Below are 15,198 nucleotides of genomic sequence, written 5' to 3'. Positions count from 1 at the left end.
GATTCAAGGACTTTTCATGTACTTGTGTGCGTTTCCCAGTGTGCTAGGTTTTTTTTAATAAAAACGCTTTTGACGGTCAGAAAACTGAAAAACTGTCTTTTTGTCCTGCCAGTTAGCAAGAATCTTAAGTTAACGAGCGAAAATGACAATTCTGATTGTAAAATTGTCTTTCAGCACGCCACAGGTTGAGCAAATTCGTGGTCAATATGGTATTACCAATAAGGCTGTTCTTTGAGCCTCCATATTGTTGTTGAATTATCGCTTTTTTAATACCTTTTTGTCGCCGAAGTACACTGAGTATTAAACGTCTCATTTGGACATGACGCCTTTTCTTCTGTGTTATCTCGCTCGGTGTTGTCTTTCTCTTTTAGTTTCCATTATGATTTGTTGTTGTTTTTTGGTTGCTAATTTGTTGACGGGGTTTTCATTGCAATCTATGCAGGTATCTACTGAGTCATTCCTGATCAACCTGCGAGCTAAAGTTTCCTGCGTAGGCTCGTCTCTTGCTTAACAGCGTTTTTCTAGCAGGATAATTAAACTTTCAGGGATGTTACCCAGTTGATTAGAAACTCCAGCTGAGGCGAACAAGCCAAACTGGCGGGTTTTATTTTGTCATTTGACAAGAGTTATTGCTCTTTCAGTAAGCTACCATACAGGCATCTCACTGTGGTTTTAAGCTTTGTCTCAGGGCGTTTCTAACTCTTATTGTTTTCATAAATCAAGTATCCTGTCTTGAATGCATGTTTTTGAAGGGAAATTATTCACACAGTAACATTAACTTGTGCGCGCTTTTGTTCACAGTGACGTTTTCTTGCTGATCTCTACTATCCTTTTGTCCATGTGGCCCGCCTCTTGCTGATTGTGTCAATCAGTCAATCTATGAGTCAATCAATCATAAAACCAACCAATCTTTTTCATGGTCTTCGCTTGGCGGCTGTCTTTGAACGCTGAAATGGCTTCTTTAATTCGCGTGGGACAGAAATGATTCAAAGTAAACCATATTGATTTTTAAGCCGGTGATATATTGTAATATTATCACTGAGCTTTTCTTCAAACTTTCTTAGCTTTTGTTCAAGGAAAAGCCTTTTCATAGATTTAAATATTAAAGTGCTTTTAAAGCCAAGAACAGCTGACGTAAGAGAATATTCACTTGTCGTGTTTTGTGTTGTTGTGTAAATCTAAGATCGCTTATCACTTATATGAAAACTGAAAATAACATTTATGGTATTTCACCGGCGGTTCCTAACCCCTTGGCGATTCAGGCGAGATCGTTATCGTGATCACACATGCAGTTATTAAAAGCTAGTTTGACGTTTGCAGTAAATACTTTATCTAGATATAGCGTGATACGATGAGAGATGATTGTTTGAAGAAGTGACTATTAATAGGAATAAAAATGCTATGCCGCTTTATAGTGTTAGTGCTAATTAGAGAGTTAGCAGGTTGCGATGTGCGCGCAACCACACTGGTTTTAAACAGGATAAACAAAATTACTATATAGCGGACATTGTTTTGAAGGTGTTAAAATTATTAGCTTAAGAGAAAGTTCATCATACACGCGCGGATTTACAGTAATGTGCAATATTAGCATTGTACACTTTTTTACGTTAGAGAAAGGCTGCTTCTGATGAATAATCCGCTGTGCTCAAATCCTACAAAGCGGAGTTGATTGTAATCTTTCGTCACTATTTTGACCAACAAGCTTATTTACTTATTGGAGTGTTGCTGCGGTTTAAAGAATGAAGGAAGAAAGCAAACATCTGAAAGAGCGCTTCTGTTGCTGAAATCGTAAACCATGAAGAATTCTCCTCAGTTCTTTTTTCCTTTCGTAACAGATCCTGTTGACAAAAAGATCTTCCTCGCTTTATCCTTCTCTAGGACAATCTCTACTGTCAAACACTTTCAACTCCTTTCACTGACTTTTTTCTCAGCCATCTTGTTTGTTATGTCGTCCTGTTGGTTTTCCTCATTGCTGACACTTCCCCTGGCGTTTTGTCTATTGAACCAATTATCATGTTAAACAGAAAACTACTTTTTCTTCCTCTTTAGCAACACTGACCGGTCACGTCTGTTTTTTAAACTGAGCGTGTAAAGGCATTCCTGTAATTCACTGGCAAGTGTTTCTTTTTTCAAAGTTGTTAAACCGTGCTCAGCTTAGAGCGCGTGCTGAACTGACAACTAGAAGCAGATTGCTCCTGATTAAAACTCATTGTTTCGCGGCAAACGTAGAGGTCCTCCCGTAATTGGTAAGGGAGTTATCATTGGAGGGGAGAACAAAGAGAACAGCAGGTTTTTATGTAAAAATTTACCGTGGAAAAAAAATTACGTCCCTTCAATGCGATCGCAAGCATTAAGTATTAACATCGGGCTCTGTATTGATACCTATAGGATGCGAAATTCGACGGGATGACGGCCACCAATGTACCATGTCCGAAACAATTACGTTTCTGTCCTCTAGAGGAAAGGAAACTAGACGCGAAGAAGTTCCAGAGGGCTGCCCAAGAGCTGAGGTACGTGCAAGCGCGCAGATCTTACTAAGGATCGTAAATATCTTAAGTATCTCCGAACACCTAATCGCAAAATAAACCACCTCCTAAGTGTTCGAACTTTGCATGGCAACACTTAATCGCTGGGAATTATTCAACATCCAAAGAACCCCATTTCCGTTCGTAGAGGATTAATTTTAAGCAGAAGTCGGGGGTTGTTGTCGTTGCGCTTGTTATACTGTGCTGTTGAGTTTCGGCGATTCATTGTTGCCATTGACAATGCTTTGTATTTTCCTCTGTACATAGTTTAAGACTTTTCGGAAACGAGAAAATGTTTGAAAAACTGTAACATTTCTTTTAAAAGGAAAGTATCACACGGTCAAGTTTTGTTTTGGCCAGTTGCAATTAACTTGTGTCGTTGCTCGTGTGCCGGACTTCGCTAAGTCGATGAAACACTGTTCAACTTTAATTATTTCACACAAAGTTTAAAAGTCACCTAAGCGCTCCAAAAAAGAAAAACGTCGACAAAGTTAGTTTTTTAGGGTTTATTGTCGCGAGTAATAACCTTGGAGTCTGTGCTGATGTAAATTATGAAAATGAGGCGCAGAAAATTTGACTTTTTTGGGTAACGTTTTGCATATTCATGCTGTAATTTTGCACCTTTCGATAAGTGTACCGAGAGTCGCTGTTGCCACCTGTTTTTGTTAGCTGTAATTGATTTCGTCTGTTCACTGACCTTCAAACCCTGTATTCTCGCAGCCACTTTTAATCAGCAAAAGTAAACTGGCTGCTTTTTACAGACTGGCCAGGGTTTTTGCTTTGCTAGATTTATTAATATTTTTAAGTGAAATGTTTGGTAATGATGACGAGTAAGCGCTTGTTTTGAGTTCTCTTAGCGGTGGGTAGTTCGCTGTGTTGTATTGGTGTATTGGAGGCGAATAATTTGTTGAGTAATAAGATGAAAGCAGAAAGCAAGTCATGAATTAATATCACTATGAAGAATAACCAAAAGATGAAATTTAAGCCGTGGAATTTTTAAACAACGCTGTCTTCCGCTTTGTTAGAATAGACTAACAATCGTAAAGCTGATTTTCTAAAGTTTAAGATGATTGTGTAGTATCTGTAGGGCTGTGTTAGTGTGCATTGTTTCCATTGAAGTGATTAACAGTTACCACCGTGATGTCCAAAATAGTCCGAGCAGTCTCATTTTTTCCCTTTCTTTTTCCGATTTTTTTCTGTTTCAAGTAAGACACAGACACAAAAAATCAACTTCTCGACTTTTCATGGAACGACTTTAACACGTGAAAATGCCGTTTTAAATCAGCTATTAAAACCTCGGCAGATTTTGCAATCACTTTCCATGTCAACCCCGATCATCGAAGGTTTCGGTACAATTGAATATTTTCCTCACATTGCCTAACACATTGGCATTAGACTCAAACCAAGGACAAGCCGCAAGTATGTGGTGTTTGGCGAGGCAAAATTTACAGCAGCCACTTCGTGCGGGGAAAACCGGCGTTGTTATGATCCATCCAATCAAGTGCCTAATGTCTGAAGTGACGTGCAAGCCAGTGTATCCCAGCATGCTCAAGGCACGGGCAAGCGGCAGACCAGGTGGCGGATTATTTCTAATGAAGCCGTGTTTACCAGAACCATCGTCATGGCGAATTGTTGTTTTTCCACCAGTTTTTGGGTTTCCTGAAGGCGCTAAGCGAACAGAATGCGAGCAGACACTCGCTGCTAGTCTACTGATTGTTAACGTGTAACTTTGGCGACTTTTACCGACGGGTGCTCAGCGACTTTGTGCTGTCCTTGCGTCGTTTGTAAAGTGGAGTTCAAATGTTATGCCAGTGCCATAGAGCGGCAGGTGGACTGAGAACCAGAAATTCACTTGCAGTAGCATCTCGAGAAACATGATAGCTGCTTCGGCTGCCGTTAGGGCTCACCATACTCGAGAAGCCGAAAAGCACTCTCGAGAAGAAGCGCTTAGACGCTCGCAATTGATTCTTCAAGACGGAGATGGCGAAGCTTTACAAGCCGCCCAAGAACCCTATACACCACTCGCCGAACATTACTTACTAGTACCGTTTAAGGATTGCGACTACGAACCACAAGATGGGCAAGTAAGTAGCGATGAAACTCACTTGTCTTGGCAATCTAGACCTTGTGCCTCAAGCGCTTGATTATAAAATCAATCTGGCTCGCAAATATTGTAAACTTGTGCCGGGGCGGTTAGATTTTGAGCCATCTTGCTGCTAGCGTTCATAGTTATTCGCCACCACTAGGAGCTGTCGGCTAGCACGATCCCTGCCTTACTTTTGGGAGGTTTTCACGTTTATTCCGGACCAAGAATTGGGACGGATCTTACGCGAATTTTCAGTCGATGAGTCATGTTTTTATCTGTGAAAATCGGCAAGGAAACTTTATACATACACCTTAAGCATGTGTAAATATTTAAATATTATGCGAGCCGAGTTGCTGTGGAGTATGTATTTTCCTCACAATTCGCCGATCGATCCTCTTCTTGCCGAAAACAACAGTGGCGAATTAATTCCGGATCTTTTAGACTCGGCGGAAACGTGCAGATCGGCGACAAAAATCAATCTTCTTTACTGGAATTTGATAGTAAAAATATACGAATTAATTATGACTTCCTCGTCGCGATTCACCACCGAAAAACCGAAGGTCGCTTGCGAATAATGAAGACGTTTCTCTTATTAAGTTGTATCGAGACCGAGACAAATCTTCGCTTTTAAATTCGTGACGTTAAAAATCAGCCGCTACTTTTAGGTCGCTTTTTTATTCTTATTATAATTGAGTAACTGAATATCGTCGATTCAGGAATCGCTTTCGCTTAGACAACTAATGTTGAGTCCTTTTACAAAAATGAATTATGTCCGATAGCGATTAATTCGTTTTCCAATTTAAACACTGCTGTGAGAGTGAACGAGAGTGTCAAGTAAATTTCGACGGTAAATTTTATTTTGTGGTGATTATGTTCAAGCTAGAGCGTATTCTACGCTGAGAGAATCATGTCTGTTGTAAATAAATCTCTTCTGATTGTGTTCCGTTGCTTTTTTGCATGCAAACAACATCGAAAATTACAAGTTTTCTTTTCTTGAAATGTCATACAGCAATAGAAAAGTCAAACACGGCTTCTTTGTTGTCGAGTCTCGATAGCTGCTTCTTAGTTTTCATTTTGGGAGCTTTCCCTTGCGTCAAGTTAGGCATAATTCGCGCGTTGGAAGAATATTGTGAATTTACTATAAACAGTGTGTACAGTAATCGAAAATTGCCAGACGAAAAGATGATAGAAACTGTACTTTTGCCATTGACAAAATCCAAATCGCTTTGTCCTTCACTAGTGTTATTTTTTAATCAAAAGTCATTGGTGTTTTTGTTAGTCCAGGAAACGGCATCCTTGCGTTTTGACTTTAATTTTCAAAATTGCGAATAATAATTTTTTTGTTAAAATTTCGCACACTTGGGAAAATTATAGTTGAATATGCGTAGAATTTGTTGGCTACGCTGTAAATACTTTTAGGCGAGATTCTGAACCGCAGTTTCGATGAATATTAATAGTTTTTTTATCAAGAAAATGACAGTTCTTTTAATCTATCGCAAACTAAGCTTCTTGTCTTGATTTTAACGAGTAGTTGAACAAAAACACGACATTGTGTCTATTTAAACGAAAAACATTAACGCACTTTTTACTCCTAACTTGTGAGAAAATTGAAAGTGGCGATTTTAGCAGAGATTTTAACGTTCGTTTTCAACTTGATTTCGGCATGTTACATCCAGCAACCTGCTCAGCTATAAATAAAACAAGAATTTACGGAAGACCGCAAAATTGGGAGGGGTTGGAAAACGACTCGATAATGCATGTGACTAGGCACTGAAATTGTTTGTACAGGAGAACAGCCGAAAATTTGCAACATGTAAACTGTGACATCTCCTCACCCCGCTAAAGTGGCCTGACATACATTCCTTTAAACAGGGCTCAATTTTTTTGGTAAATAAACCTGTCACGGACTCGATAATTATACAGGTACCAGTTGACTTTAATCGATTTTGGATTTCTCAAGAAGAGGTTGCCTGTGTTGGCAAATCGCAAATATTTCTGTTGTAAAGATGCTCTATTTAAATTCGGGGCGGTGAGGAGATAGGTCCTCCACAGCTCTCGATGCCACAGTAAATGAAATATTAATAGTGTAAATTTTGCCCTTCAAAGAATTGATTTACATACTTTTAATAATTCATCAAAAGCTTTTGTTTGGGCCCTTTTCCCCATTTGTTAAGTTGATAAAATATTTAAATTTCGTTGCCTCGGCGAGTGACAGCCTAATGCTTTGTTTACCTAACTGAAAATTGAAGATGTCTTGAGGATTTTCAAACCTTCACTCGTTTAATGAGAACTATGGAAACATTAAACGCCAATTCGTTGGTTTTTCGTTGTTTTGTGAAATTTGATCGAGTATCGCTTTTTTATTGCACGGTTTTGGAGGCCTTGTCTGTCCAATTAGCACGAACTGATTGAACCACATCGGCCGAAAGCCTCGTCAGTTTAACGCTGAAGTGCGTGAACATTAAAACAGATCGCCGATAATTCAATTTCGCCGAAGCGATCGGGCAATAAGTTTTGCTTTGGTTTCGAGATTTAGTTTACAGGGACATTGTTCGCTTGTGTACAGTTCCTTTGACACTAACAGTGGGATTCTAGACGCGACTTCAAAACCTTGCGTTTGACTCACGTTGCCTTAACTTTTGTTGAAATCTTAAGTCGATTTGAAGCTTGTTATTTGTATCCACAGGAGTTTCAAAACATCATATTGCGACGGGGTAGACAGTTGTGACTTTCGCCCAAAAGTCATTTTTGAGGCTACACAATGTGGCTAGCATTGTTGGAAAAGAGAAGCGCGCCTTTGCCAGAGCCTCCCTTATTACAAGCTCGCATCAGGCGCGTTTCAATGTCGTTAACAGGAATATTCTTCAAACAGCGGGCATCTGCAACTGTTTGCGTTGGGTTGTTACCCGTACTAGAAAAAGCTTTGTCCGCGACTTTGACCAAAACAAAGATGTCTATGACAAAAGAGTCTCTTTCACTGTACGCGACCCCCTGTCGGTTGCAAATCTAGAGGCTGAATAAGAAATCGGGTAATATTTAGCGCCCCTGCTGCGTACAGAACGACAATACTGTGTAGGACAGATGTTCCTATACTCACGCTAGGCTCTTAATCTTCTCAAACTGAGGGAGATGTTATATGACTAACTCCATGTAGAATTCAATACAGCTAAGAATAGCCTTGTTATGTTACCTAGGGGAATAAACACGTTCTCGTCGTAAAGGGACTGCTAAGAAATCTTTTTCGAAACTCTTCCGTCTCACACAGGCATCTCCAGAACCTTTGCTCGCCGAAATGCGCGCGGTTTTTCCGCAATTTATTTTGACGAGACATAGACCTAATCAGTAAGATGAAATTAAATGAAGCATAGGTCCTCTGCGGGAAAGAAAAAATATTTTAAAGTGTTTGTGTGAAGTTGATCAACATAGTTTCGTTGACGATTTTGTCACTGCACGGCACGAGATGGTTGAGAAAATGTAATTTTTAATAATTCCCATTTTTCGACTGTTGGTGTGCAAAACATCGAAAACGACGAAAGATTGAAATTACCATATTGCTATAAGATATTCAAATTTAGTTACACTACGAAACTGTGGCTTAATCTCTTATTAGTTGTACAAAATTATTTAGCCTTTTGTTCAACTATTCTCGTATTTATTAGAAATTAAAAGTAGCGCTTGCGCTATTTGTCAAGAATTTATCAATTACCTTCTTGATTTTCGCCGAGGAGACACGAACCCGCCGCTTAATAAGTAAATTCACTTTTTAATTTAATAGAGAATATCTACGCTGTTGTCAGGATATTTCCCACATAATTCTGCGCCTAATTTGGAGATGAGATTCTTATCGACCAATCCCAGGTACTCTGAATGGCTTGAGTGGCGCTCTGCAATGAAATTACATTCCCCTTCGTAAACAGAATGTGATGCACTAGCCTTTATTTATTCCCGCTCGATCAGATCCGATTCTATTTCCGATTAATGGCAAGATAGCTTCCGAATTTGTCATGAACTTGCAAATTGACATCGAATGTTGTTGAATACGGAAGCACTTTCTCGCCAGCTTACAAGCATTTCAGGTTGATTAAATTTCCGTGCTTCTGTTTGTACACCATGACAGTATATTTGTGTTCATTACGGCAAAGAAAAGCGTACTTTTCGTTTAAGCAATTTACAGGCTTTTGAGAAGGATTAAAATAAAGACTTATCGTCTAACAAAGCAATAACCGTGATGTATTTATTCTTTTGTTGAATAAGTCCTTTCCGATATTCGCTTGTGCCCATGTTGCGCCCATGGCAGTGATATCAACTCATTTGGTTGTCTTCCACCAAATTTGTTCGTCTAGACTATTTTCATTCAGTGTAAAAATATCGCCTTGAAAACCTATCCTTAACAGGACTTGCGTGTTCCAAAATAAGATTGATTTTGCCGGATATATATTCAAACTTTTGACCGCATTGAAAACGGAAGGTAGATTTTATTACTTCCCTGAAGGCGTAAATTATTGTGTTTTCGGCGAGATAAATTGTCATTACCTCGTAAAACTGTTTCTGATTCGGTGAATATGTATTATTTTTATCGAGCTAAATATAAATATCGCTTGTGTAGGTAATTGATTTTATTTATGTGATGTTTTTTCTTGTTTCTGTTTTCAGACTTTTCTCATCGTTGCGAACAAGTTTGGTAAACAGTATGTGTACCGCTTCCACGCCTCCGATTCCCTTTATCTCTTCAGTCCTAGGAACAGGATTCGAAGATTTGTACTTTTTCTAATAACACATCAATATCCTTTATTACAGACTAGTTTATAGACAGTTATTACATTAATTACGTTATACGCAGAAAAAACTGCTGGTGTTTAGCGCGTTTGGGTCCGTCCTGCTCTATTTTAGTTGTTTGTTTGTTTGTTTGTTTGTTTTTGTGCGTTTGTCGTGTTCATGTGACTAAATTTCTCATACACCTGTTTTTCTTTTTGTTGTTTTGTTTTTTGCAAACCCGTCTTGTCTTGTGTATTACAGTGTCAACCTCAAATACTTGAAAGATCAGTACCACATGTACAGACAATCTTGTTCTGAAAAAAGGAACTGTCCACTGAAAAAAAAAACTCGCGTGACCTTCCGTTTATAAGACGGCGTGACAAGAGAGTGACCAAAACCTTTACCATGGCGCAACATTTGCCAGGTTGGTTGGTTGTAAAATGTGGGGAAATGGGTCAAACTTAATACACCTAAGGTCACTCTAGTTTGAACGTTTTTTGTGTATTTTTGTGAGTTATTTGCTGGTCACCTTGTGCTGTTTGATTCCTTGACCATAGCGCACATATTTTGAACTTATTATTCTACTGACAATTTTAACAAACTGTGTATTCCTGGCTATGAGCAATCCACCAGAAGAGGCAGAGTGAGTATTTTTTCCTTTCCCTCTCTCTACCCCCTCCCCCCCCCTCCCTCCCTCCCTCCCTTCCTCTCTTTTTCGGTTATCTTTTGCATGGCGGGTGCACTTTCTCGAAGGGGGGGGGGGGGGGGGTCTCTTTCCTCAGTCCCCTAGAATCCGACCCGCGAACGCTGTAAGAAATGTGTAGAGCAAATAAAAGGTTTAGATGCTCTGCAAACAACCCCTAATTTTGTATATTCAATTAGAAAAAAAGACTAAAAAACCACTTTTCTTTTGAGATTATATCTGTTTTTCCACGACTTCGTCATAAGTTTTGGTAGAGCAAATACACAGGCAGGGTCGCTTTTAAAAATAAAGAGAAGAGAAGTATATGGCAATTCGTTTGTTTTGGCAGGGGATTTATTGAACGAGGAGTAAATAACATGATTATGTCTTCGGTTGATGTAATGATGACTCGCTTGGCTGGGCAGTGAAGCAAGCGAGTCAGCTTGTCTGGCAGATTGTTAAAAGTGGCCCTATTTTATGTGTCTAAGCTGTTTTGGCTTCACTCTTATCGCTCTGAATGTCAGTCTATTGGTTGACGAGTTCCGTGATTTTGTCTGGAGTTCCTTACTGGCAGTGGACACTGACGTAGCAAGACAAATATAGTGGTTTTTCGTAGAATCCAGCTTTTGTTTTGTGAAGCGAATAACTTGTAAAAGAGACAACCAGGCGCCGGCCAGAATTAATTGTGGATCAACTTGTAAAGAATCTTCTTCAGTTACTAATAAAACTTTAGACCTCTCTCGACGTTACCGCTGAACAAATGATAAATTTTGAGCCTATATGGCATGTTCAAATATGTAAGTTATGAAGCAGACGAGTTCTCCTTGCGTTCTCATTTTATCTGCCAGTAAACCAGAGCTATTTAATTATCTTTTCGTGGTCATTAGCAATAAGTGCAGCACTTGAAATAAATTCGGCAACTTTTGATGGTCAAATCGATATTGTTCTCGTGCTATGAACACCATGTGAAATTAATCGAAAAATCTGGATTTCTTAACAACTTACTTAAACTGTCAAGGTTATCTTGGTATTTTTGTCATTTTTTTTCTTTTGAATCGTAAGACTGAATTATCTCCCTGATGAGTTTTCGAATTTGACCGCTGTGTACCGCGATCCAGATGTAAAGTGAAATTTTGGCCATGCCACTCACCAATCAACCAATTCACCAATGTGGTTGTGGTACTGCATTGCCGACTTTTTTGTTTAATTTTGTTTCAATTTCCAGAGAAATATTTGTTTATGTGTGTACTGATTGTCGCTAACCGACAGTTTTAGCAGAATTGGCTTTGTTCGTGTCATAAATTGCTATGTTATCACGACTGACGCGTAATGTTAATCTTTTTGAGATTACGTAGGCGGTTGTTTCCATGGAAACGACGTTGTGTTTGTCTTTTTTAACACCAATTTGATAGACGTCTAGTCAAAACGAATTGATTGTATTGAACTCATTAACTGCAAAAAGTCATGAACATCTAATTTTTCCTCAAAATATGAATGCATTCTCCAGCTGACAGGTGGTCCAGTCTTTACTGCGGATATTGTCTTGGTGTAACCCCCAATTCTCAGAACTAAAAACTAAAGAAATATGTGACGATCAGTAATGAGAATTACTAGTTGGATCTCGAAACTGGAACGGTCGTTGCTCGCCACTTGTAACCTGTGATGTTAATCGTTTAATGCCTTGCTGGAAATGATGGTACATCTTGAAATATTAAGGGCTTCAATTGTCCGAGAACATGAGTTGCTTTGTTCTTAAACCGAGGCATTCTTCCCCATCTTTGTTCTTTAGTCATCTTTGGTCATTTATAGTTATCATTCTTTCTGTAGTAGTGAAGGCTATCATCGGGTTTTAAAGACATTTTAGTCAACTTTGGTGACTTTTGTGTCAATAGATCGTTTATTAACTCTTACATAATCTTGTAATACTCGGATTTCGTTCGATGTGGATCATTATCGCACCCATTTCCGATAACTCCTACAAAGCATCATTATTTCATTTCCATCTAACCGTTAAAGGTTATCCTGACCAGACTGATATATCTTCCTGGGTCTATAAGTTGTCCGTCTAAAGTCGGAAGAGTTAAATATAATCAAACTCAGAATCTTCTCTATCTTGTCTCTTTACACCAACTGATATTGATTTTCCCTTTCTAAGATTCACCTCATTCACTTATTAAATTATTAACTCAAGAGTCTATACGTGACTAATACCGTGCATTGTATCTATTCTATCCCACAGATTTGTGTTCGCAGCCATTTATACACTTGAAATGTTCCTCAAGATCATAGGTCGTGGATTTGCGCTCCACAAATATGCTTATCTTAGAAATGCTTGGAATTGGTTAGACTTTTTAGTAGTAGTTTTAGGGTGAGTTAAGTGCGGTTATCTGCTACTGTTATTGCACGATTTCGCAATGTACTGGCCGGATTACAAACCGTCGTTGAGCTGTGTCATCAAAACAGAGCTTAATGGTATTAGTGTGGGATTGATAATTACATCACCAATAAATTTTGATTTGGTATCTTCAAAATCTTTCGTTAGTAGGTGAGTTAAAATTATCTCAATTGACCACTCCTTGTCTTGAAGGTCCTGCTGTCAAAGCACTCTATTTTTGGAATTTTAACCTTTGGTTTATTTCGGTCGTAATAGTATTAAAAGCAAAGCAATTTTGAGTTTTGTGTATTATTTATGGGGTTAAGATTTACGTGCAAAGCTGCCTCAGCTACGAAAAAGGAATCAGATATCCGTGATGTTAGTACATGAGAAGATTCCAACGTCACGGATACTTATGATCGCTTGGTGACTTAAATGTCTGTTATACTGCCTTGACAAGGACGGCGTGGGGTACTCTCGCTTGATTTCTCCAAACTGCCCATCCCAATTATTTAACTTTACATATGGTGGAAGGAGTCTCTTATTTCAGGCGGTTGCTGGTGTATTTAGTCAATCAAAATTAAGAAGTGGTGGAAAATGTGTGATAAATCAATGAAAGGAAAATGTTTAATTTCCCGTCTCCAATAGCACGCGAAGGTGATGGAAGCATAGCTAAATGTCACTTTCCTTTTCTTGCAGTTATATAACAATGCTTCCTGGCGTAGAAAATTTATCGGGAATTCGAACTTTCAGAGTTCTTAGAGCTTTGAGGACCATATCAGCAGTTAAAGGTAAACAGATTTAGCGCACCACCTGTTTCAGTTGGGGTGCTTTCCATTCGACCAAAACTGCCGGTTTGCATTTCTGGCAATTTCCATTAGGATAACCTGGCAAGATAAATCCAAATGTCCTAAAATGTCTTACGGGTTCTTAATTTCGTTCCAATTTATTTTCCTCTCAGAGTCTCCGAAATTTTTGTTTGAATGGTTCGCATTTTGGAAATGTGAAAATTATCTGATTTTTTGGAGGTTTTCCAAGGATATTTTGGTTTCATTTGCTCCCGTTTCGAAAGTTCCGGACTTTTTGTTTGAATGGAAAGCGCCCTTAATAGCTTTTGAGCCCTTGATAAAATTGATTTGGTTAGTATGTTTTTGTACTGAGATTAAAATCAGTATTTCTTTTTGGTATTGCAGGTTTAAAAGCCATGGTTAATACGCTGTTGAAATCTATCAGAATGCTCTCTGATGTTCTTATACTTACAACTTTCTTTTTATGTGTATTTGCACTTATTGGCCTTCAACTTTTCGTTGGCGTAATGCAGCATAAATGTGTTCGTAATCATCCCAATGGATGGCCACAAGATCAAGAAGCTTTCAGTGCGTACTTGCAGAATGAAAGTAAGTAAACGATTATCTCTTAAATCGTATCCTTAATCCTTAACCAATCTCCATCGTGATTGGTTCTCTGCGCGCCTATTTTTCGTGCTCGTAATTTTAATTCGGTCTTGCGCTGCGCGCTCGTCCCATTTTTAAATTACTCGCAGGATTATTCCCCGAATTTTATGTACTCTACTCAGTCTAATTACTCTTACGAATTACTTGTTGCCTGAGTCGGTAAACAGACGTATCTTTGGAGAGATAAGATTTGACCTGAAAAATTCCATACTGATAACGTCACTATAAGTTCTGTGTATTGTTCTGATTGGTTGTTGCTCGGTTTTGAATTTTGACGCGCGAGAAACAACCAATCAGAGATACGAATCTGAACATCCTCATTAGTATGGAAGTTTTTGGGTCCAGTCTCTGACATCTCTCGAGCGGGCAAAGAATTGGGCCCGCGAATAAAGATTTTCCTTTACTCAGACTGAGTAGTTAAGAAATTTATACTGATATTTCTGGTTTTCCCACCTTGGTGTCGAAAGCGCATCTCGCTCGCTGTATGTTCAGTATGATTATTGACAATATGACAATGCGTGTGTTTATTATTCAGGTAATCACTATATTTTCGCGGGCGATAACATGGCTGTTTTGTGTGGAAACTCTTCCGTCGCCTTGTAAGTTTCGATCCATGTGTTGATTAAACTTCTTGCTAAGTCGGCCAGTTCATGTTTTCACGATTTTCCAGCTCCTAACGTTCTTCCTGTGTGTTTTTTTAAAGTGAATGTCCCATTAACTACACGTGTATGCCGAATACGGGACCAAATCCTATATCTGAGTACATTAGCTACGATAACTTTGGTTGGTCGCTTTTAACCTCTCTACAACTAGTCACAATGGATTACTGGGAAAGCATTTACAACAGCGTGAGTAGAGTTTTAACAACAACAACAATAACTTTATTTAGTCGAACATTTACAGTTTTTTTTTATATCAGTGAAATGTAAAGACAAAGAAAAATGTGTACTATATGAGTCTGGAGACTGAAGTAACCAAGGGTTTTCTAGTCAGCCTCCAGTTATTATGTTTCTATGGAGATTTAAGAGAAAAAAAGCTATTAAGAGAATGAGATATGTACATAAAATTGGAAATAAAGAGCATATAGGAATATTACTTGTTTTCAGAATGTTGTTCAGACAGTAAATAAAGTTTCAGATGTTTCGAGAAGTTGAAGGTATTGAGATCTTAAAGATGAGTAGGGATATTGTCCCAGATAATAGTCGCTGTATAAGCAATTGTTTGTTTACCAGAATTGGTACGCACTTTAGATATGTATAGATTTAGTGAACTGTGTGACGAGCGATACGTATCTGAATATGAGGCCATGCCATCAACTAAGT

The 15,198-nt window shown here is 38.6% G+C and overlaps 1 protein-coding gene across 1 annotated transcript in view; it reads left to right on the top strand.

Annotated features, from left to right (window-relative positions):
- LOC145485754 (sodium channel protein 1 brain-like) overlaps positions 1-15,198 on the top strand; it is a 46,736-nt gene that overhangs the window by 16,340 nt on the left and 15,198 nt on the right. The window contains exons 5-12 of the mRNA XM_081464372.1: positions 2,389-2,510; positions 9,265-9,396; positions 9,933-10,009; positions 12,288-12,416; positions 13,122-13,213; positions 13,616-13,819; positions 14,412-14,475; positions 14,580-14,724. Of these exons, the coding sequence (XP_081320498.1) occupies positions 2,389-2,510; positions 9,265-9,396; positions 9,933-10,009; positions 12,288-12,416; positions 13,122-13,213; positions 13,616-13,819; positions 14,412-14,475; positions 14,580-14,724 (965 nt within the window). The remainder of the gene's footprint in view (positions 1-2,388; positions 2,511-9,264; positions 9,397-9,932; positions 10,010-12,287; positions 12,417-13,121; positions 13,214-13,615; positions 13,820-14,411; positions 14,476-14,579; positions 14,725-15,198) is intronic.

Source organism: Orbicella franksi, chromosome 4 (genome assembly GCF_964199315.1).
Source record: "Orbicella franksi chromosome 4, jaOrbFran1.1, whole genome shotgun sequence".
Lineage (NCBI taxonomy): Eukaryota > Metazoa > Cnidaria > Anthozoa > Scleractinia > Merulinidae > Orbicella > Orbicella franksi.
Note: the sequence above shows the minus strand (reverse complement) of the source record. Positions and strands in the feature narration are given on the sequence as shown.